This window comes from Monomorium pharaonis, chromosome 4 (assembly GCF_013373865.1).
Source record: "Monomorium pharaonis isolate MP-MQ-018 chromosome 4, ASM1337386v2, whole genome shotgun sequence".
Classification (NCBI taxonomy): Eukaryota; Metazoa; Arthropoda; class Insecta; order Hymenoptera; family Formicidae; genus Monomorium; species Monomorium pharaonis.
In genome coordinates, this window is record NC_050470.1 from 7,599,023 (window position 1) to 7,624,746 (window position 25,724).

Below are 25,724 nucleotides of genomic sequence, written 5' to 3' on the forward strand. Positions count from 1 at the left end.
TTCCGAAATTTACTGCCAGTACTGACTGAAAATGACGCCTTTTTTTAGAAAGGAATTATAAGATTGTCAAATTAAATCCTAAGAAAATTAATAAGATAGTATTAAAAATTATTTTATTTTAGATTTAAGAATTTTTTATTTAAGAATAAAATATTTCTTCTGTAATGATAAATATTATTGGCGCTATATCGATCCTATTTTATGATAGATCGAAGAGTAATAGCATTAAGTCCAGAAATCTTTTCTGTGGGTGCAAAATAAGATTGTGAAGAAAGTAGCTATACGTTTTTTTACATCTCTAATTAATAATTAATAAAATATTTTTATACATTGTTTCTATTCGCATTAATGTGTCGAGTTTCTTGACTCAACAAGAATTATATAAAACTCTTGATAGAATAGATAAAATTTTTAAAATTTATTTAGTATTTGATACAATATTTATACAATATCAAATATTTTAATAACAACAGATAAAAAATTATCAGTAATTTATTATTTAAGAAATATATACAATATAATTGTATTCCTATATGTATATCATAATTACTTGTAATATTTGATTTGAACAATTAATATTGTGATTGCTAATTTTTTTCTTTGTTAGAGCTTAAATTATTAATTATTTTTGTGATTGAATACATTAACATTGTTAAGCGTTATTGGCGGAAAATAATTGACTTAAGCTAGGAAGATAGTAATCTGGACAAGTGTCATCTTCTTTTTGGGACTCTTCCAATGTATTAATTCCCGTGCCGACCAAAAGTTTTATGCATCCGTACATTGAAGCAAACTTCATGTCTTGCTTAGCCCTACGTTTACATTTCCAAAATAAATTGATAAAATATTTTTTTATAATAAATATTCTAATGAGATAATATTTTATTTAACATAAATCTATTTTAGAATTTAACGTAAATAGCAATTTTTAACAATTGTAGAAATATTCAGAAATATATTTTGCATAATATTACTCACGAGTCGCCAATGACTAAACATCTTTCTAAATTTGTTACATTACATTTATCCAAAAGATAGTCTTTTAAATTTTGACTAGGTTTTCCACATTGAATCGGTTTTTTTCCACTGTGTGCATTAATAATGTTCACAAATGGTCCAGGACCTAGACTCAATGAAAAAAAAACAAAAAAATCAGATTTTCTTATCTTTTTCTCTCAATTAAGCTTAATTAATTATGAAAAATTGAAATTCGAATACATATATTCATTTTTTTACATATACTTATTGAAAAATATACATATATTTATTTTCTATAATTTTCTATTTTGTATAAAATACATGTATTATATTTTCTACAATAAAAATTGATATGCATCTAATATATAATAATGTATAATTATTTTTTGGTTTATATGTATATGAAGTAGTATATCATCATTTAATAGGATAAATTCTGTTTATTATAATATAACTATAATATAAAGATAGAATTACAATTGCATTGATAATAATAAATACATATATACAGAATATTTTTATTTAATAATCAAGAGACACGGTAGTGGCTCGCGCCAAGTGAAAGCGTAGCGCGAGCCCGACCGTGTTCTTTACGCGAGTTAGTACTTACCCAAGATTTTAATTTGAGGTGATGCTTGTATTTGGTACCATTCGTCTGTTGCTCCTGTTATATACAGTACATCTTTACGTTTGAGGCATGATATAGCCAAAGCTAACTTTGACCAATTGCAAGTGACATCAAAATCAACAATTACAGCTTTAACGGATGGTCGATCTAAGACATCTTTTATAGTTGCATTCGGATCTGTTATAAAAGCTTTTGGCTGCAGAATAGAATGTTAATTTAATATGTCATTACATACTTTCCAATTTTATTAAATCTTTGTAGAAGTAACAAAAGAGACAGATTAACTTCTACATTGTCTTACAAAGGAACGGTTGGACGTGTCGCTCACCGATTTTAATGAGCTTTGGATATGTTGTAGAACATAAAAAAATATTAAACCCATATTTTTTAAAATAATTTTATTAATATGCATGTATTAATCAGAACTATTTTCCTTTGTACTATTTTTAACACTGATTAAACTGATTAATCTTTGTGCAAACGCCACCTCGGATATGATATTGTTTAAATATAATTATGCCTGCAGAGGTAAAATAATCTCTATATTACGCATCACAGCACTATTTTAATTCTTGCAATACAGTACACATACGTATATGTTATTTTTGTTATATATATATATTTATAATCCGTTTTTATGTTCTAATATAAAAATATACGCAGAAGAAGTACTTATTAAGTGTGACACGACTAAAAAAATAACGTAACACTGCTTCCAGCGTGACGTCTATAGCACGAAATTACCATCTTGTTTTGCCAATAATTAGAAAGGATAGAACTCATATATTATTATATATAAATGAATTTGATTTTTAGTGCTCTTTAATTTTGGTCCTTACAAAATTTTTAAAATTTTGCAAAAAAGGGGTTTTGTGGGGGTAAATTAAAAAATTAAAAAATTTTTGAAAAATATAAGTATACCATTATAAAAAGTATAAAATGCCATAAAACTTTCGTATAGAACATTTTTTCACAATCTTTATATTTTCAAAGATATCAAACGTCAAAAACAAAAAAATGGGTTATTTTCAAGGGGTGGTTTCAACCTCTAAACGTTGAGATACGCAGCTAAAAAAAATATATATGTGTAATATTTTTTTACGTTTTACAACATATCCAAAGTTCATTAAAATCTGTAAAGGATACTTCCGACCGTTCCCTTGTTAGTGTTACTTAAGTGAAACTTTATTAAAAAACGAAAAAGATTTATTTACTTACTTGCTCTGTTAATCGTATTCCTGCTTCTATCAAAATTTTCCGAGATTCATTTGGAACGATGGCTAAAGCTTCGTCGCAAAAATTAATCTTCTTTAAATACCAAATAATTATTTTTATGGTGTTGATTACCTGGTTCTATATAATTTTGACTTATTACTGACTGTTTTTATTGTTAAAATAAAATAATCAGCAACTATTTTTTCTAATATTTATTGTTCACTTAATGTTTATTAAAATTTAGTGTAAATTTTTTACAATTAAAAATAGTCTTAACATGAATAATCAATTTGTCTATTTTGGAATTGTTTTAGTCTTGAAAGTTGAAATGCCGTAAATATTTATCGTTAATATTTAATTTTTTATTTTTATTACTACATTTGATTATTGTGACTACATTTGATATTTATTAAAATATTAAATAATTTATTTTGAATAATATAATAAGAAAAAAATATACACATATATACATGTGAAAACACAATTAATTAAAAACAAACCTATTTGGCCATAGCTGAATCTTCGTGCTGATATTTTTTTATGTACTTATTAATTTATTTTATATTTTGTGAAAAAATCAGTCGTATAAGAAAGTGGTTTAAAAATCAATTTAAAACTATTATTTATACTTTCTTCTACTTTTTATTATTAAAGTAAATTTATCTTTTTAATTTTCTTTTATTGTTTGCATAAGTTTTTAAAATTTCTTGATAAAAAAGACGGTCATAGAAAATAAATTGCAAAACAAGTTGTGTCATTATAAATTTTCATCAAAAACACACACACACACACACACACACACACACACACACACACACACACGCACGCACGCACGCACGCACGCGCGCGCGCGCGCACAAGATCTTGCCAATCATTATATCTTTATATGAAGTTACACAATAATATAATAAAATAACCAGATATTTAATCAATATTAAAATACTTACCGAAGTTAAATTTAAACGGATATATTGAATGCTCTCATAAAAACTGTTTAACGATATTGTGCTATTATTCGTTACTAAATACACTTGTTTTCCTAAGTTTTGCAATGTTTTTAAAGACTCAGAAGCACCTTCAATAGGTTTATTGAGTTGCCATATAACTCCTACAAAATGTAACCAGTTGTTGCAACATTTTGTGCGTAAAAAATTTGTTTTATTTATAATTTATTATTTAAGAGATAAGATTATACACATGGCATAGATGTACAACTATGAATACTTATAAATAAAAATTAATTATTGAAATTTATTTTTTAAAAATATTAGATATATAACTTTTTATTGCAGATAAAAAAATAAAAAAACTTTTACATTTCATTATTACATCTTATACATTTTTTTAAAAATATCTCCATTATTTAAAAAATACTTCTAATTATTTAAGTTAATTGTTTATTATATTAACTTTTCAGATAATAATACACACACATACACACCGCGTGTTAAATTATTACTAACACAATGTTTGTGTAAATAGAACGAACTAAACTCAATAGAAAAATCTTTTACCATTTTGCGATTTTTACAATAATTGTTTTTAATTAATGTAAATGTATTCTATCACGTTTAATACACATGCAGTAAAGATTAGAAATTGAGATTTTTATTGCTCACCGTCGATATCGCACAGCACTATGTCGAAAGACGTTAGAAATTCTTGCAGTTGTTCATCTGAGAATTTGGTAATATCTTTGGTTTTAGACATGATAAGTCTTTATAGAAGCCCGATATTTTTTAAAAAGTTTTTTTCCGATTGTAGTCCAAATGGTGAATGCTATTCTGTCAGCGGTACAAAACTGTTTAATGGTTGAACTCTTAAAGAGTTATTTAAAAAGAGCCTCTACTGCGTTGGGAGGGCTGTCACATTATTTAACAAATGTATCGAATAGTTTTTAAACGATAAGAATAAAGTTATTGAGTATTCAGTTTGGAATAATATCGTTTTGACGTTTGAGTCTACGAACATACACGGAGTTTTACGTTATTTAAATCTATGACTTGTGTGCTGCGACGCGGCAGATATACTCCGAACGTCAGCAACAATCATCACGCGCTAACCTTATCTCGCGCATGCCTAATAGTAAATACTGTGGAAGAACGTGAGATGCTGTAATGAAAAGAGACACATACAGAGCTTATAGAATGTGACAGAGACTCGAGATATAGTCACATTATTATCGTTACATCAATGACGTAGAGGTAAGTGTCATGTAGCGCATTGATCTTTTACGCTGTGACGATTCCGTATTCCACCCCGAAAAGAAAACTAGAAAAATTTTATACATTCTCTTTTTCAATAAAATGGGGGGGGGGCAACACCCTTCAAAAATTTTTGCTGATATAGACAGATTTCTTGATATTACAATCAAAATGTATCGCTAATTTTTGTATCTGCTAGAATTTTGGCTGTCACGTATAGAATTTGAAAGTTCTGCTTTTATCAGCTAGATTGATTAGGTGCAATACATATACACACTGTAAAAATTTTTTGTAAAATTATAACTATAATAGTGAGTTATTTTGAAACCCACTATAATAGTTGTAAATGTGTTGGTAATTTTGTTTATAAATTTTTTAATAACTTCTTAATTTGTTTTTTACACTTGTGTATATACTGTAAACAAATTTATGACAAATTAAACATTTTTACATCAAATTATGACATTATTACTTGTATACTGCAAAATTATAGACACGAGAAAATTTACAACTATTATAGTTGGTCTCAAAATTATCAACTATTATAGTTTTATTTTACAAAAATTTTTTACAGTGCATATCACAGTATTTGCTAATTATTCATCTATTTCTGTTAGATTTTACACACATATAATTTTTGTTAAAGTTGCAAGTTTTTTTTTTTTTGGTGAAATTATTAAGTGCTCGAAATCTCTGTTTTAATTGTTGAACACCTGTATATCTGTAACATACATGCACTGCAAATATATGTAGAGAGAAAGTTAAGATTTGACATTGGAATCAACGACATCAGTACACATATGTAGATGTGTGTATGTATGTGTATTTAATAATCTGTATACGCTGATAATATGCTGTTGATGTAATGATAATAGTAAATTTTTCGTATATTTATAAAATTTTATTAATATAAGATTTTTTAATTGTTAGAGTTTTATAATTGATCAATTTTATTTACTAACAATATAAAAGACATATCTTAAAATGTAAATACGTTTAAAAGATATTTGTGGATATTTTCGAGTACAATATACTTATATATTTTCAAATGTATTATTAAATAAAACTGCAATTATATAAAAATAAAACGTTCAAAGTATTTATCGAGATTGAGAAATTACGAAAATGTGCTTTAAATGATGTGGATTTAAGGATTAAGAAAACGTGAAAGAATATAGACATCTGAAGAAAATTTAAATTTATAAAAGTTGACATTTAGAAAGAAAATTGCAAAGAAAAATACAGATTTACACAGATGTATATTCAATTTTACAAAAATTTAGCACTAAAATTTTAATTATCAACAATTACATTAAGATTTTTGTAGTATTTATTATTAAATATCGCAATCTTTACTGCTTTTAAAATTATTGACGTCATAAAAGAATTGCTTTAATTTTAAAAATCTTCGCACAAAGAACCGATTTTGAATACATCTGTCTATTTACAATAAAATATTTTCAGACTGTTATGCATAAGTAGTAGGGACATGATCTATGTAAATCAGTAGATGGCAACAAAACGAAAGAGATAATATATCCAGACAAAATAGTTTACGTAGATGACAAGCAATGATAGCAAGTTTTGATATTAAAACTAATTCATCTATATCTCTGTTATACATTTTAATACATTTATTTTCATTTCAGTCACATTAAGTGATACTGTCAGAAATAGTAAGCTTTTTTTAATTTTTTTGTAAAGAAAATTACACAGTCAAATGAAAAAATAGTACCAAAAGGGATTAGTTATTTTGTGTCTTTTTTGGATGTCAAATACGAATCCGGTTTTTACATTGCTACATTGTCACAATTTTTAAAAAATTTGCGGTTAAAGTTGCAAAAAAGAATTATTTACGTATGTTGTCATATTATAACTACAATATGTGACGTGCTGCAGAAATTTTATTATAATCAAAATTAAGTACGTAGAGGAAAGACACCGAATTTGGAACAGTTTTCTAAATTTGAATTTTCTTGTTTCTCGGAAACATCGCTGTACAAATACCGATAAAAACATGATCCGCTTAATTGATTATTTATTTAATTAAAGAAATAAAAAACCCATATTTCATACAATCATTTTCTACATAAAATCTGTTAAAAACAAATTCAAAAAGGAGAGTTTTATTTGCACAATTTTCTCTTGCTGATTGTAAAGTTTAAACATTATTGAGTGTATTATTGATAACATTACCATCATTTCACATGTTTGTAGTTCACATGTTTCTTACATTAAAAAAAAATTTTTCTCTACTATATTTATTTTATAGTGCAGTTTTAAACATAAAATAAAGTTGCCGTATGTGCGTAAATTGGAACACTCCGTGAGATCAGGGGTCTAGTAATTTCACTTACGACAACTGACCGTAGTATAGCTAGGTCGTGACCATAACTTTAATATATAACTTATATGTATAATAACCTAAATATTTCGAGACAAGATTTTTACGATTTACATCGAGAGACAATAGACGAGTCGAAAAAAGGATGCCTGTTAAAAAATATGCTTTTTTGGTGAACCTAACAGAATATTAGAGAATTACATTCTATAGAATTACATAATTTAAGTAAAATGTATAAAACAATAAAATATAACATTAATTCTTTGATGGTATACAGGTTCCTAATTAGGCGCCCATTTCGTCAGATGCCCTTTTTGACATGTATCACAAAATTAATTATTAAAAAAATACGAAACATTATTATAAAAATTACTATATTATTTAATAGAAGATACTTTCTAATTTAAATTCATGTTTTCAATAGTGTTTTTCTAACCATTATTTAAGAAATATATTCCAAAAACAAAGTGGTATTCTAAATTTGATGCCTATCCTCTAAATATTAGAACTTTCAACTTTTAAGAGGATTTTTTTGGGTATGATTAATAAGATATTTATATTTAAAAATGGAACATACGGTTAAGTAAAATTCTATTGCAGAAAAGCTGCAAATTAGGTCATTGATGAATTATCTCTCAAACAACTTTGAATTATATTTCTTTAAACTTAAGTTTTTTTTAGATTGAATACGAATTTATTATCAAAATTAACAAATTTATACACACACATACAAAATAAATTTGATATATTAAAATTTTAAAAATTCCTGAATATTTACAAAAATTTATATATAGAAGTTTTTCATGATACTGAATATGAAAATCTAAGCTGAAACTGTTGTAAAATTCTTTTATGATTGGTTTATATTTAGATCTGACAAGAACTAAGAGCAAGAACTAATTGTGTTGAAAAATTTTACAACAGCAAACCTACTTTTTCCGCTGAACACAGCCATTGCAATTGAATTGGATAGCTGTCAAATTTGTATAAATGGTTATTTATGTAATTATTCTTGTAACTTATTTTTAAAAGGTAAAAAATAAAAAATTAAATAGCACGCATCTGTGGTATCTAGTATATTCAAAAAAGTTATTTATTATTGAATTTATTTATTATTTTCTGTCACAAATTATGTTTAGCACGTTTGATGGATTTTTTATTATTCATTATTGTCTTAATTAACAAATAAATAATAAATAAAGATAAAGTTAAGATTGTCTATTTCGGTCTGCAGTGACTTTTAATGTTAAATATAATTTTTCAATTAATTTTAATATTTTTAGCTTATATAATTATTAGCTTTATATCGTTACTATAATATACTATTATATCGTTACTTTATATAATTACTAGCATTATATAGTTACTAGCTAGATATCGTTACTAGCTTAGAAGCATCTTTAAGATCTCCCCTTTTTTGAAAAAAAATTATAAATAATTTATTGCAAAAAATAATACCTCAGCTAGAATCTCAAATATTCGAACCTGGATTTCCTATCAGTCTATGAAGGTGTCTTTCTAATTCGATTATCTAGGCATATGATATTATTCTTTGCAATAATTAATATATCTTAAAGAAAACTTTTTTTCAGACGATGTGTAAATACAATAATAGTAAGTTAATTATTCGACTAATGAATGGTTTAAACATAAAGATGAAGTTAAGATTTTTTATTTTGTAATAAAACTGTTGGCACGCAGTTATATAAGCTAAGATGAATATTAACATTATATAATAGAAAATTTATATTTAGCACCAAGGTCCGTTGTAAATCAAGCTAGACAATATTAAATTTATTTTTATGTTTAAACATTTATCGGTCAAATACATAATTAATTTATTATTCAACTTACTACTTCTAGCCCTGATAATGCAAACTGCAATGTTTGCGAAACATCGGCGCAACGTTGTGCCAGGACACAGCATGTATCCGGAAGCCCGTTCTATTGGAAGCAATTAACTTACTATTATTAATAAATAAATAAATAAATATATATATATATATATATGATTTTAATCTACATATGTTTTACGTTACTAGTAAAAAATAGGTTTAAATATTTGTATAAAATTAATATTTATTTCACTGGGCACTTTACAAGATAGGATTTCATATTAAGTGCAAAAATTAATTAAGATTATAATATTGATATAATTAAAAGCAAAATTATCTACAAATAATGGCAATTATGATTCGTGCAACACAATCATGAAACTTACCTTCTTTTTTTTTATTTGTCCATTTCTTGATTTTTTGAGTCATTTTTAGGATACAATAAGTAGACGTAAATGACAATCGAACACCTTTGGGTTAATAGAATTTCAATTTATTAAGTTTCTCTTTTCCCTAGCCCTCAGTGTGTCTTGATTCTCATTTACAAAGGTATAATATAGTTGTAGTGATAATAATTAATAAAGATTGGTAATAATAATCATAATAATCTGTAATCAATAATAATGACAAGTAATAATAATAGCAATTAATGTTGTTACATTAATATGGATAATTGCATATGTTTGATCATCATTTTCGTCATTCCTCGACGTATGGAAATTATTATTAATTTCGTCTGCTCGTTCGACGAACAAAAGAAAGGATATCTTAAGTGTTATTTACGACAGAGCGATTTTTGACGCTTGTCGCTGGCGTTTTTTATCACCAGCTTGTCGCTTTTCGAGAGTAAATATCTGACCAATAAAATTCGCTAATATTAAACCATTTATATGTTGCTAACGAAGTCGTCAGCGTTTTAGCATTTTCTAAGGTCTACAATTTTAAAGCGTTTTAGCTTTTTCGTTAAGGTCTACAATTTTAAAGTCGCGGCGTCTAGTGGTTGCTGCGATAAAATTGAACATGTTTAACTTACCACTTTTGTCAAACAAATAACAACATTATACCAACGTTAAAAAACGTTCCGTGTCAAGACCGTACACGGAAAGAATTTTTTCTTAAAAATTACCATGAAAAAAAGTGTTAATTGTAAGACAACGTAAACCTTGAAGAATTTTACTGTACTTTTGACAAAATTTACCAAAATTTTAATAAAATTTGATAAAATTTTATAAATTTTACTATACTTCTAACAAAATTTACTAAAACTTTATCAAGTTTTATTAAAATTTTCCTAAATTTTAGTAAATTTTATTAAAAGTATAGGGGTAAAATTCTTTAAGGTTTACGTTGTCTCACAATTACCACAATTTTCAGGGTAATTTTTAAGAGAAAATTCTCTTCGTGTAGCGAATAAATCAGAATAAATAATTTGGCATACGGCGTATGTACGAGATATTCAGCTGATATTTTTCATTTGTTGTTTTTTACATGTTCAACTTTGTGGCAGTGATTATTAGATACCGTGACATTAAAATTGTAGATGCTAGCGAATAAAAAAATCAACGATTTTATCAACGAATTCGCTGACGAATTAAGACGCTTGTTCAAAAACGAAAAAAACCCGCTCCGTGTAAATAACATTTTACGTATTCACAGCGATAAAAATGAAATGACTAAGTAACAAATTTATTTATTTATAACCCTGACTAGACAAGAGATGAATCCCATTATATTCCTACGCGGCGCAATTCACCGTACAGCAATTCGTAGCTATCGGCCTAACATTATACACGTATATAGAAACATTCGTCGCGCAACAAGCGTGGAAAATGTCGCTGCGATCTCAACGGATGTGTATTCTGTAAAATATTTCTTAGATATTTTTATTCTGCAATAAAATATTCCATGTAAAAGGGATAGTTTTTATTGACATATTTCTAAAAATAAAAATATATATTAATAGTTAATATTATAATTATGTGAAATTATTTTAAAATTAAATGATAAAATAAGAACGTTTCTTTGAGTCTTTTGAAATATCAGCATACAAAATCAATATATGTTATATACATAAATAATATATAGTATCTCCAAATGCGATTATAATGTGAAAATATTATTAATTTTGATATATACTTAATCATTAAGAAATGGCATATAATGACCTACGTACATATTTGCAATCAATAAAATGATAATGTAACAATGTAATAATGTAAAAAGGAACTGAAAAGTAGCCTCATATTGTAAAACAATATTTTTATACTTATTATTTTTGCAGTTTAAATCGATGATAAAGTTTTTCCATCATTCGGCGACGATTACAACACGTTTTTCACAAAACGCTATTTTTTAAAATAAATTTATAACTTATATATTTTTCATAAATTATCCCTCCCCTCCTCGCCACTGCGCGCGATAAATCCAATAATTTTTCTTTAATGTAATTGCAATTTGCAACATAGCTCTCTCAAGCCAGCCAAGGACATTTTGTTTGCACGAAGAAACTTGTGCGACGTAGGGAGAGATGGGAGAAGGGAGGGGGCTTGAGATTAACTAATAAAGCCTTGTATTGATGATATAACGGACAATTGTCGGCAAGGTCGACCTTCAACTGACCGACAAGTTTATATTATTCGTGAACGTAAGAATTATGTCATAAAAATGTCGCAAAATGTAACTCTGTTGTATTATTCTTGAATCTGGATTACGAAGAACATTGTATTATTAAAAATTATCTTTAATTAAATAATTTAATTTAAGATTAATAGGCAATAATTATTGATGGACAATTTAATTTAATTTTGTATGATTTCGATTATACAGAAAATTATTAATTTAACTCTTATGAAATTATTTATACTCCCAATTTTTCTTAAACAAACTTTCTTATTACATTTTCGCTATAGCATAATGTTAAATTTATTTAGATGTTACATTTATTTCCAATTAAATTAGCTTTTCCTCTCTTGCCGACATTATCGAATTGAAGTGCATCTGTGCAAAAGTGACATAACTTCTTTCTGAGTATATTTTGTCTTTGCTTTGTTGTTTGTATATATTATTAGATAATCGTCGCTAGTCATATAAAGATAGCAACGACACATGTTTGTATGGTACAGACTAGAACACAACAATGCGCACATTTGTTCTTGAGGGTTCGCATGACAGATTTTCTCAGTATTTATAAATAAAATTATATTATTAATTTAAATATATTACATTATATATATATATATATATATATTCCTATAATGGAACGATCGGACAAAAATTTGCCTTTGACTTACGCCGAACTTGTACTGAATACATTTTTATTGATCTTCACATAAGTTCAGATAATTATATTTCAGGTATACGCATTTTTAACATTTGCATAATAATATTGTCTAGAAGTAATATAAGTATAAGTAATAAAAAGTACATAAATTGTCTTGGACATGAAATGTTAAGTAAATAATTTTTATTGCGGGTTCTGGAAATTTTTAATTAGAGAACATATATGTAGTACAGAAATATCAAGATTTGAAATAGTTTCATAATTACAAGCGATTAAAGTTAATGTCAGCATTGAATGAATTTCACGCGCTTAGGGCCGTAATCATCTCTATTCGATACATGAATCACTTTATTTATTTTTACAATTGAGCTAACAATGAACTTCATTAAATAATTAATTTTGTTTTTTTTTTTAATTTATTACATAAAAAATGTAGAAATTATTATAATTTAAAATAAAACTTGAATACTTAATTTGTACCTATACATATTGATTATTAGTTATAAAAAATTGAAAATTTTTGAACTTAATTTTATTCGCGGATTTTATTTTAGAGGACAAGTGGAGTGCGCAATATTCGTGTAATGGAATATTTGTGAAAACAATATAGATTATATTTTAATAATCTCCTTCCAAATTTGTCAAGGAAATAGCAGGGTCTTGTACTTTGATTGATGTTCTATAATGTAACTTAATAAGCGGCTTTATTAGATTCGGCAGTGATGATAATGCCAATTACTACTAACAAAGGACATCATCTAACAACAAAAGTTGAGCAGGTATAAATGTAAAAAGTCTAACATTTTTTTTGTATTTTTTCTATCTGATAAATAATTTTAAAAATGAAAACATCCTTTTATAAATATCCGTTTACGATTTTAAGCTAATATCATCAAAACAATAAAAATCTGAAAAATATGTTTAAAATATAATTAAAATTTTATACTTACGAAAAAATTTTATAACGGCATAATGAGATTTTTCAAAAATATTATATTTATATAACACTTTTACTTATAATGTTTTTAACTTAAAAATTTGTTTACAACTTATTTAAAGTTTATTTTATACCGAATTTAATATAAAATTTACGAACTTTAATTTAGAATTACACAAAAATTAAAAAATTAAAAAGTATAGTAAATGACAAGAATATTTTGAAAAATTTAATATTACACCGTTATAAAGTATTTTAGGAAACTTAAAACTTTTATATTTGAAATATTTTTTTACTTTTATTGTTTAACTTACTGACAAATGTAAAAACTGATTTTTTAAGAGAATATTTTTACTTCTAAAATTGTTTATCGGCAACTACAAAAAAATTGTTTCGATTAATTAGGTGTATGTATTCTCTGTTTATGTAGAGAAGGAGAGAAAGAGAGTGTCTCTTTACACAAGCCAAACTTCTTTTGTGATTATAATTTTTTTAAAAGTATATTATTAAGTATTAAGTATTAAGATTTTAGAGATATATATCTTTCAAGTTTAATTAAGTTTAATTTAGAATTAGCTTCCTTGATAATTCAGATAAGCTTTGATAATAAAAAAATTTTGTGAGATATTTCCGAAACCGTTTATTTAAAATGTTTTAAATCAGAGTTATTTAATTTGGAATGTAGTATGAATTTTTCTGAAAATATGTTTTTTATTAATTTCACTGTAATAAATCACTTTATTGATTTGCTGTAATTTATGAGACGTTTAAATAATATCATACTAAATTTCGTTGTACAATAATTGCAAAGTGCTATCTTATTACGTAAGTCCTATTTAAAAAAAAAAAAAAAATATGTAAAATTTAATAAGGCTTATATATATATGTTATATAAATCTTATTTTTAAAAAGAAAAGTATGTAAACTTTAACGAAACATACATATCTGATTTTGTAATTAAAAATAAAATAAAAGAATCGAATTTTTTAAACATCAATGTTTAATAACTGTTTGCAAGAAAAAATGTTAAAGAAAATTGTCCTTTGTAAGTAGTCTTTCTGTATAATAAAAGACACGATCTTTTTTGCTCTTAATTTGTCGGGATAATAAACTTTTATTGATTTTTTGAATCTCAAACATGAGGATGGTAAAAAAAGTGAACGAAGAATAGTATTTCCCGATAATTGATCTTGCATTCCACAACAAGCGCTTACTGGTAGTCGTTGTTGTAATTACTTGTGGTACTGATTAGGCATATTATTAATCAAACGTAACAGTTTTTTTTTAATATTAAATAGAGCTACGAAATTCCAAACGCTTTCGATTATTGTTAATGCTGAACTGTCTTGACAATCTTAACTGTCGAGGCTGTTACTGATTGCGTATATGATGTAAAAATGTAAGATGAAACATTGCGCATAATGACAGCAAAAACCAATCAAAAATTGGCCCCAAAATTTGCACCAAATTCATAGTATTGATGAAACAAAACATACACATACAAAAACATTTAAAGTAATTATATTCAATTGGAAGTTTAGGGCAAGTCTCCGATTGGTTCGAAGAACCGCCATTAATTTGGACGAGTGCGCGTCCACGGGAATGTTTCACCTTATATCTTTACATCATGATTGCGAAGAGCTTATTTCGTAACCATAGTAATATTACTTGCACCGATAGTAATGTTGATCATATGAGGCACGCGTAAAGCTTTCACTAGGCTGCACAAATGACTCGAGTTTATCACCATAAGATGAAAGGCGAACGGATCAAATTTCCCCTCGAAACATATCTTCTCTATTCACGTGTGAAATTGATTATTAATTCATTTAAGGGAAAATCTGTCTTTGTTATATTTCCGTCCAACCTCCAAAGTGGACCGATTAATAAAATATTTTCATCGTTTGATTTATATCATTGATTAGGCTACGGCCAAAGATTATATTATTTTATGTAGAACATATTCGTGTAGATTGAAGAATTTCTGGAACGTTTTTATTGACTCTTTACATAATGCAGTATTGAGATCGCGAAAAGCATACTTATCAAGTCCGTTTAAGGGGTTAAGCTCCGAGATATACGATAATGAATGTTATGTACATAGAAATTCACTATGATACGCGTATTTGACTGTGTTTATCGCCATTCTGATTTTAGGTACCAATTTTATCTATCGATCTACCTACCTGATTTATCTGTCTAAAAATATTCAGTCACCTTACTAGATGAATTTATAAATTGCTAATCTCTGAAGAGGTCGACATACTCTCAGGTTTAATTCTCATTATGTGAGGTTAACGTTTGGTATGTTTACAATGAAAATTATTATTCGTTATATAGAATTGACTCGAATGTTTGATTGATGTTTTTAAACTTTTTAATTCTTTACATTGATGATTTAAATGTTTTCTAGTACAGTGGTATTTTCTTTTTTTCGAAATAACATTTTCGCGCCAGTAGATAAGTCGAAATAATTATTTAACAATTGTTAAATTTGCACGTATAACTTTCACAATTCGCCTTTGAGTAATTATTATATACAAAGATCACATAAGAACTCGAAATCGTACAAAAGATTTTTGTAACTCCATTTGTATTTTGGCGACAAGATTTGCCTCGGTCTTTTTTTTCCAATGGAGTAAAGCTATATTGTTTTGAATGCACATTTTTCTTTAATAAGAGAGTGATCTCTGTGTTACTTATTCATTGACTTTATAAGGTATGCAGTACTAATTATTTAATTATTCTCCATTGTCAACTATTATTTACCAATAAACATTGGCGTTTCGAAAATTATTCACTGTTTATACTTACACGTATATTGATTATACATTAAGTCACGTGTCTACTTATATTGTAGACAATTGAATACTATTCGAAGGGCATAGGGCAAAAAGAATAAAATCATTTTTTTTCTATACTTAAGATTCACTTAGAGAAGAGATAACAATAAGATATTTAAATGAAATAAAATCACAATATATAAGCTGATTATATTAAAAAGTTAATATATCTTAAGATATTAAATTCGTGTAGAATAACTTATTTGATATGTTTAATAAATTATGTTTATTGATACCTAATTATATATGTCAGTGTGATATGAAATAAACCGATTGCGTAAACGATGATATGATGAATCATGAAATAATAATTAAGAGCAAACTACAGATATATGTTATATTTCTAATAGAACGTAAGAGTATGGATTGTGCTACTAAATAACTTTAGTGTTTAAATTGTGATAAAAAATTTTGATGACAAATAAAATATCAATTGTACCTCAACAGAAATTCTACAAAATTAATTATATTGTCTATTATTAATATTATTATATGGCAATTGAAACATAAATTTTCTTGAATAATATAATTCTCACTATAGAGAGAACAATGGATTTTTAAAATTTGAATTTACCTATGCCCTTCGTGGTAAGTACCGGCTACATTCATGCCTACCGTGCCGTTTTAAACAAAAAGTTTTTGACTAAAAAGATGATTTTTATAGAAAATGTAGCCGGAACGATTTTGTCTTACAAAATGGCGTAACGACCGGCAATGGTTTAGCGCCTCTTCAATTATTCTTTCTTTTCCCATCGTTTTGCTCCATACGTAAATTCGTACAATTCAATTTTTTATCTCATGTGTAAATAGCTAAGATCATACGATTAATCGTTATCAATCGTTTCGCGTACACACGCGTCCTGGTGTATGTGTATGTGTCGTGTATTTAACTAATTATTATAATATATTTGTCGTTCCTATATGGTACTATAACATTACAGGACTATATACAATCAGAGTAACAGCGTTATTTATTGTTATTGTTATGTTATTATTAATAATATTAATAATGTTATTATGTTATTATAATTACTATTATACTATTATTTTTCTCATTTCCTTCTAGCCTAATCTTTCTTTTTTAATGGATTGGCGTGTTTGCGTCATCACGCTGTGTTGCTCATGCAATACAGGCGGACAGGAATGCCTGGCCACATGAAGTTAGCCGCGTTTGGGGACATATTGGCGCTAACACTTTTTGAGTATTCATGCATCATGACTGTTGATTAGTCAAGGACCGGCAACGCTGTCTCTTGCCGCGCATAATTTGACATATCTATGATGCCCTGTGATACCAATAGTTTGACAGATTGACATGGGAAGTGAAAATATTACATAATCGGAATATCGTAAGTATCACACGGTATTGTATCACGAGTTGCATACATATTATCACAATTCGTAATAGTGAATAAGATAATTATTTCTAGCGCCGAGTCGCGCGTAATTTACTTCTTAACTCTTGTAAATTTGCATTTTTATCTATTTTGTAACATGATGTAATGGATATTATTGAACATATGAAAAAAATACAATAAAAATTTGACAATTGTTGCCCGACATATTGAGCACATATCCATACGCTTTGGTGCCATCACTCGCTTGGAAAATGCAAATTTACCAGATTTAAGTGGTAAATTACGCGCGACTCGCTAGAAATAATTATAATCACTATTGTGAATTGTGATAATATGCATGCAACACGTAATACGATATCGTGTGATACTTACGATGTAATATTTTTACTTCATATGTCAATCTGTCAAATTATAGGCATCACAGGGCATCATAGATATGTCAAATTATGCGTGGCAAGACAGCATTACTGGTCCTCGACTAACCAACAGTCACGATGCATGAATACTTAGAAAGTGTTAAGTAGCGCCAATATGTCCCTAAACTCGGCTAACTTCATGTGACCAGGCATTTCTGTCCGCCTGTGTACGAAGTGTTTAAGGCGCAGAGCACAACCCGTTATATCCCACTCTGTAAGATTTGTCAGTAGAATTCAGTTATTTATTGTTTATTATTTTGCACTCAAATTGTTTTAATATTTTTACATACATTGTTGCTTATTGCGTGAAATAAAAATGAGGAATAACGACGCTTTTCTTTTTTTTTTTTTATTGTTCGTTTCATCAGGACAATCTTAATGCAGATAATTGATAATTTGTTTTAAAACAATTTGAATAAACAGGTCACAAAACCTCATACGGGAGTTTGAAAAGAGCAATAAATGACTATCTTATTCTGCTGACAAATCTATTAGTTTTTTTGTTAACTTTCAATTCTGAAAGAATTTGATTTTGGGACACAATGGGTCATCTCTAGTTTTCAAGGGTCATCTCTAGGTTCCATGTCTATGTGTACCTATATATGTATGCTTTGTTTGTTGCTTGTCACTTATATTCTCTCAGCTCGAATTTCTCCTCGTTTTGTCCAATCGTAATATAACCGCATTTAGTTTCTTTTCCATTTCTTTCATCTTTCTATTTTTTCAGAAATCACAAATATTTTCGTAAATTTTTTAACAGTAAATTACGAAAATGGTTATAATACAAATGTAAAATAATAAGATGCAAAGTAACGCGTCTTTTTTAAAGATAATTTAAATGTTAAGTTGATTTATTGTTAATTATTTTGTCATATGTATGTTTTTGTTTTAAAGGTAAGTAGCTGATTGATTGACTGAATAAATCAACTAGAACGACAGTAAAAGATTGGCGAACTAGATGGCTTAGAGTACAAAAAAAGTGCAGAAGATAAACAAGAATATTATCAAATCAGGTAATGCTAGAAGTTAAAAAGTAATTAGTAATAAGAAATTTAAAGAACCAAATCGAAGTCAGTTAAATTTGTTACATCTGTAGAATAATATTTTAAGTTTTCGGTTTTTAACTATTTGCTCCAATGAATTTTGGGGTAGTCTCGCACGTCATAAAAATTATACAGAGATTGCAAAACTCTTGGTATATACTTAACAATATGTTATATAACAAAAGATAAAAAAATTAAATATTGTATTATCTCCTGTATAAAAAATTATAAAAATTTTTAATGAACAAAAATATTAAATTAACAATGATTTAATATTCCAAGTAAATAGATAAAAGTTTACTTTATTTTTTACTCATACAAAAATCCTATTTAGTTATCAAATTATTAACTGTTAAGAAATAAAAGCTTGTGACAAGTGATGGTCCCTTATATTAAACTTCTGTGAAATAAACTTGATTTATTGATTTAAAATGTATTTAACCAATTAAAATCCGTACTGATAGTACAACATTCTATCTTTTATGGCAAGGATAAATATTCCAAATTGGCAGCATTTTTTAATCTTCTAAATATACTGTCAATATGGTTTCGTATTGTCGTATGTTGTTGTATTGTAGCTGATAGACATTTGATTTAGCGCTTCTCTATATTTTTTAAACTCTTTAGGTAGATACTGTATAGTTATTTCATCACAGAGCTGACAAATTCGAGCCGGAGAAATAATGTCAACGCATTTTCCGATCTTTCATGTTTTTTTTTCTTTTCTTCTTTTCACTCATAATTGTCCGTTCGATCACGACATAGCATAGTAGCATCGCTCAATTAGTCGATTACAAGTTAGCGGTGTTATTATTAAATTATTGCACATTGAACGAACAATTACCATTTAGTCCTCAGATATTGCGAGATTTCTTTTTCTCTTTTTCATGAACGCTAATATCAGCCTGGAGATTTATTAAGTCCTGCTTAATTACGAATTAACTCCCTCGTCCCTGTCGTTCTCTCCGTTGCGTCCACACACGTGCACCTGTGTGTACATTCGTACGTGTTTCCGTGTGTGTTTCATATGTATTTATAGTATTTATACACAATAATATGAATATATATATGTAGGATGCCCTGCTCTTCTCTATTACATTTTCTTTCAGCGAATCTTTGATAAATTTTGTTTTCAAATTACAATAATTAAAACGAAAAAAATTTGTTTGTAATATTATGAATATTCTGTTATATTGATATTATTTAATAATATTTTAATTAGAAATGTAATTAGTAAAAACTATAGAAGCCGTTTTAAGTTGGAGCCAAAGGATTCGCGGACGAAAGAAACGATGCAAGTAACAGAGTAACATACTTCGTATGTATATTCATTTATTTATTTATTTATTTATTTATTTATTTATTTATTTATGTTTCTCTCATTAGTGCCTATTTATTGTTAGTCAAGGAGGAATGTAGTCGTAGTGGTCATGGTTGGATTGAGCGAGATAAAGAATCGTTCGAGTCAGCTGGCACGTTCATCGCCAGTATCTAACCGATAGTAACGGGAGACATTATATAATTGGCACGGCGAAAAAGTCTACGATTTTTCCCGTGCGTCGCTCGGAGTTTGAATGATTATGTTTAGCTAGGCCCTTCTTCATCGCGGTTAAGACGTAATCCCTAAAATTAGATGGGCTAAGTCCTCGCCTGTTTCCCGCGTTCTAAATTATTTCGATTATAATTAACATCGCTTAGGCTATTGCTCGTAGGCGAGTTGCAAATGCTTAACTTCTGGTCTGATTAATTTATTAATCGGCGCTATGCTCAAATCGTGTGATAATTCCGAATGTTTATTAGATAATGTCTACGACGACGCCAACAACCAGTTTCGCGTTTACGCGTTGATGTGAGCCGTGGATGTCCGTGTTTAGGGCTTTGACGGATTTTTTGATTGCTTTGACATCTGTGAATGCGTAAAATGATGCGGCAGTCGGTAACATATCAATGACGAGTTGCTGAAAGAAAGAAGAGAACGCAAATGACTGATTTTCAGAGACTCGATGCTTTTTTATAATTATCATTAACTTGTTATATTAAATAAATAGCGATAACAAATTAAGTTTTTTTTTTCCAGGGAAATACCTAGATAGCAAGCTAACGTTATTTGTCGATTTATTTTGACGACAAATAACATCACAGCTTGTTACCTGGATATATTTATCGTATATCTATATATTGTGAATTCAATTCACGCACGCGCGTCTTGCTACGAAAATTACCTTACGTTTAACTCTGCAAGAACCAACTCTATTACAAATGCACACTTTGCGAACGGGCGAAATGCTGAAGAACGGCAGTCTTTCTGCGGAACTTAGCACCGAGAGAGAGCTCAATTGTCCAGCGCAGACAAGAGGTTAAAATCCATTGACCCTCCGAGTATTTCATGGGTTGCAGAGTGCATGTAGGAAAAGTCTGGCTTAGCCTTCCACTCGTTCCGGGAACGTCGGACATACTTGATTTTTACCTCGTCTGAGGGCAGGAAAGACCGCAAGAACGGATCTTCTTTGGCATGATGGTTTTTTAACTACACAGTATGCAATACATCTACAAAATTCACTCTTTCAATTGACATTATTTGCATTCCGCGGAAACAACTATCTTATAATTGTGACATAAGAACCGAACTATTGTCGTTTAATTGTTACATCTATTACACTCTTCATTTGGTACCTGAATTGTGAACAATTGCCACAACGTTAGAAATCTCTCTATTGTCACACTGTGAGTTGCAAAGCCATTCTTTTTTTTTTCTCTCTCTCGGTGACGTATTCCGACATCTCATTCGAGAGCCGTGAATCGAGCATAAGTCCGTCTTCTGCAGGATGACTAAGGATAACGTGGAAATCGGATCGAGCCGAATCCTTAGAAGATAGACTGAATTCTCTTCGGGTTTAAGGATCGCGTCTACCCTATTACCCTTAAACGTACTCTCTCACACAAGCGTAACTATTTTTATCGCCGGATACGCACGCTACGTTGATTGTATATGTACCGGGGCCTCATATCGCTTATATTGTCACGAGATATGATCCTCCATAGTGGATATTTCTATAGCGTAATAGAGAGCCACCCGCGTTGTCATCGACGTTGACGATTGACAGTCGGTGCGTTTGGATATATCGATGGATGCGCAGGAATTACTCATATAGTACACGGTATAATATAATACATACGTTTTTTACTTCTCTTTATATATGTATATTATATATATATATATGTGTGTATAATGTGTGTATAATATATACATATAATATACATCACTCTGTGTGTGTGTGTGTGTGTGTGTGTGTGTGTGTGTGTGTGTGTGTGTGTGTGTTTTCTCCCCTCCGTCAGGGATCAATTCCTTACGACAAACATATATATCGCCCCTGCTTTGCCGTCGTACATACATACATACAAGTGTTTATGTGGTATTTAGCGGAACATCAACAATTTACTTTATAAGGCCCAAATATTGTGCGCTACTTGTTCGCGAAAGGAGCTTCTTCTGCGAAAGTGAATCTGCGCCCTCGGTTCGCTCGGATCATGCTCGATCCACGGAGGACGCGCGACACAGCTTCGATCGACAATCGGTGCTGAAGGTCAACATCGTCAAATAATTACTGCGAATCTATCAATTCGTGGCTTCGAGACTTTTCTGCTTGGAATATTTTCAAAAATCTTCTGGCTACACGCAATTATTTATGACAATACTACTTGATACTCGTACCGTTATGTTTATGTATTGCGCCTTTGTTGCAATTTTGCTGATTACGTAAAAATACGCGACGGCACATTTTGTTTACGCTTGGTACGATCTAATCGTAATTATGTGAATTGCAAAATATGCAATACTTCTTTTAGCAATATCAATATGGTTGTAGTGGTTTCCCCTAAATAACAATTGCAGTTGTTACATTTGCAGAGCAACAGTCATGCAAGGGAAACAAAAATTGTTTATAAGCAAATTCCGTGTGTTTTTGAATTGCATGTTACACGTGACACACCTCATGAGATTCACAAAAAATAGCCTTCAACTCTTTGACGTGTGTATTCCTTATCTACATATCTTATTCATTCTAATTCGTATCGATACAAAGTTCTTTTTTTATACATACGTAATGTACTCTAAGAGCGTAAACAAGTTTTTTTAAGGAATCAACGTATCCGGGCAACATTGTTGTTTTCTTTGTCAGCGAAAATTTAAAAATAAAATCAATTTTAACCTGCACCTTTGATTCGGTTGAACCGCATCTATTGTATCTATTATATTCAGTATTTTGCAAGCTGACCATTGTGCGCAAACTCTTGATGTTGAGTTTAAAAGTCACTTCCGTACCGATTATCTCTCGAGAAACAGTTAGCGCCGCACCCCGACACTCATCCGGTGAGCAAAGGCGAGAAAAGATCACCGCAGCTCGAGCGAGCGATTCAAGCGGAAAAGCGAACGTCCTGGACGCGTATATAACGCGCTTTCAGCCACAAGCCCGGCCCGTGGCTGCTCTAGATCCGGATGTCAATAGCGACTACGTGATCTGTGAACGACTCGATCGCAAACGACACGAGCTTGAGGGTATCGGCGATCTCGAATTTTTAGCGTTTAGAAGACTTTGAGCCTAGCGGGACTAGGGCCAAGATCGGTGACAAGATCTAATGTCAATTCTAGCTCTTTTTAACGAGGCTAACCTTCGACGACGTTGATCGTTAATTCTTCGGAATTGCCAGACATAGATTCCGGAAACAGGCTCCAGAAGATGGAACGAATCTTCCTCGTGGCAACGCGGCACGGCGATGCCGATCGTTCGTGACCGATCGGCCGCGTACCGCCGATCCCTCTTCTTCCTCTTTGCAAACTGTTGGTCTCATTTCTTCCTTTTCTGCCGACGATATAAGACGGGCAACGCGCGTCAGACGACTATTATGGGAGACCTCTCGGGTTTCCCCTCTGGAATGCCTTTGCCAAGTGTGTCGGGTTCGTTCTTTTCTATCTTCCTCTAGATCCACGGCCCTCAAGTGGCGCTGTCGAGGACGATGGACTTCCTGCTGCTCGGCGACGACGACGCCGACGAGGAAGAGGAAAAGGCGATGGCGGCACCGCCGCGACGATTGACAGCATTCGACGACTGGCCACGCCGTAACGATGTCGATCTGTTGTCGATGGATGTTGCGGACGGCATTCTCGTCGTCGTCGTCGTCGTCGTTGTCGTCGTCGTCGTCGTCGTCGTCGATGGTGTCGCGTACCGTTCTGATGCCGTCGACAACATCGAACCTCCGACGGACTGTTGGTGCCTCGTGGTCGACGACGCTTGCTGTTGCTGCGATCTGGTGGTATGAGGGGCCACGTTTCTTTGCTGGACTCGCGACATGGGCGAGATGCGCGAGCCCGTTGCGTGATCTTGCTTGAGATCGTGGGGGTTGTCATTGCTGATGCTGGAGGATGACGAGTAGTGCGAGGGCGACGAGTCGGGGGAGGTGGTGCTCGCGACGGAGGTGATGACAGCGGAGGTGGTGATGGTGCGTGTGGTGCCGGGTGTGCCGGTGACCGCTGGTAGAGCTGCTTCCGGTGCATCGTTGACCAGCGACTGGACCGCAGGGTCTGGTGGATAGCGTATGAGAGACTCAGGAACAGCGACTGGAGAACGTTGCTGCTTGTCGTTGCCCAGATCGCCACCGCAGCCGTAATCGTAGCTGCAGCAAAGCTGCCCGTCCTGCGGAGAGGTTCGTGGGAAACTGGGTTAGCCACGGCGGAGGGAATTGGGCGCTTTTCGTTTATAATTCGTCGACTGCGGATTGGAAAGTCTTGGCCGGCATGATGAGAACATGAGAGAACGCGGTACGTGGCAAAGATGACACGTGAAAAATGCGAATATATGAAATGATATGAATGTGCGGTTGGTCTTCCGATCGTGAATTGATCCTGTGTTCCGATAAGAAAGAAATAGAGTACAGAACAGAAATGTTTCTTGACTATTGTTTGAATTCTTTGCACTAACACAGAATATCAATTGCAATTTTATATTGATTTGAGTTTTTTTTAACAAAGGCGTTTTTTTCAATTCTAATGTTCCCAAGAAAAAGAATTTTTTGAATCATAAAAATTATAATTAACCCATTCCTTGTAGCTCTTGCAATATTAGATTTGTTTTCTCGATGTATCAAATTATTATTATTACAATTTTTCCTTCAATAAATATTTTAATTTAACACTTTACGTGTTAAGATATTTTTGCTTTAATAACAAATAGGTAAAATAATGGATAAAAAATGATATTTTATATTTTCTTATATACAGATATGAAATGGGTTAACTATCAAATCGATTGCTTAGCGCGCCAAGACTTTCCAATCTGTAGTGATGAGGCAGGTACTTGTGTCCATAGTATGTAATTCATTGTTTCGTAGAACAATACCGCATCAGTTCCGCCGTGGCGAGATAATAAACCAACGTGCAAGAATCCGAACCCCGGCTTTACTTCCCTTGAAACTTCCCTTGCGACGTTCCTCGCACCCGCGCCGGCGGCGCCTTTTCTCTCAGTCAAGAAGACGACTTGTAAGTGGTCATGATCACAATTACAAAATAACTGTAAGGACACTCATGCTGACATTCGAAAGGGGGCAAAACAATGAATTTCCATAGTATGTCTTTGATACCCGGCGACAA

At 30.3% G+C, this 25,724-nt stretch overlaps 2 protein-coding genes and 1 long non-coding RNA gene across 7 annotated transcripts in view; 1 reads left to right on the top strand and 2 right to left on the bottom strand.

The window, feature by feature from the left end:
- Positions 1–591: 591 nt before the first annotated feature.
- LOC105835786 (4-nitrophenylphosphatase) lies at positions 592–4,794 on the bottom strand. Of its 2 annotated transcripts, none has more exons than XM_012679337.3 (6): positions 4,441–4,794; positions 3,769–3,929; positions 2,825–2,914; positions 1,589–1,802; positions 979–1,123; positions 592–812 (listed from the first exon to the last, which is right to left on the bottom strand). In XM_012679337.3, the coding sequence occupies exons 1-6, from the start codon at positions 4,529–4,531 to the stop codon at positions 653–655; spliced, it is 861 nt and encodes a 286-aa protein (XP_012534791.1). In that variant the 5' UTR covers positions 4,532–4,794; the 3' UTR covers positions 592–652. The 2 variants fall into 2 exon arrangements, with proteins under 2 accessions (XP_012534791.1, XP_012534790.1); XM_012679336.3 differs by having other exon boundaries at positions 2,825–2,959; positions 4,441–4,790.
- A 97-nt stretch (positions 4,795–4,891) lies between these two features.
- LOC114254003 lies at positions 4,892–17,056 on the top strand. Its single transcript, XR_004963095.1, has 2 exons — positions 4,892–5,025; positions 15,579–17,056. It is a non-coding gene; the product is annotated as an uncharacterized LOC114254003 (long non-coding RNA).
- A 1,320-nt stretch (positions 17,057–18,376) lies between these two features.
- Positions 18,377–25,724, bottom strand: part of LOC105835770 (protein kinase C-binding protein NELL1) — a 69,718-nt gene continuing 62,370 nt past the window's right edge. For all 4 annotated transcript variants that reach the window (XM_036286320.1, XM_036286319.1, XM_036286318.1 and 1 more), the window contains one exon: positions 18,377–24,771. In XM_036286320.1, coding sequence (XP_036142213.1) covers positions 24,048–24,771 — 724 coding nt within the window. In that variant the 3' untranslated portion in view covers positions 18,377–24,047. The remainder of the gene's footprint in view (positions 24,772–25,724) is intronic.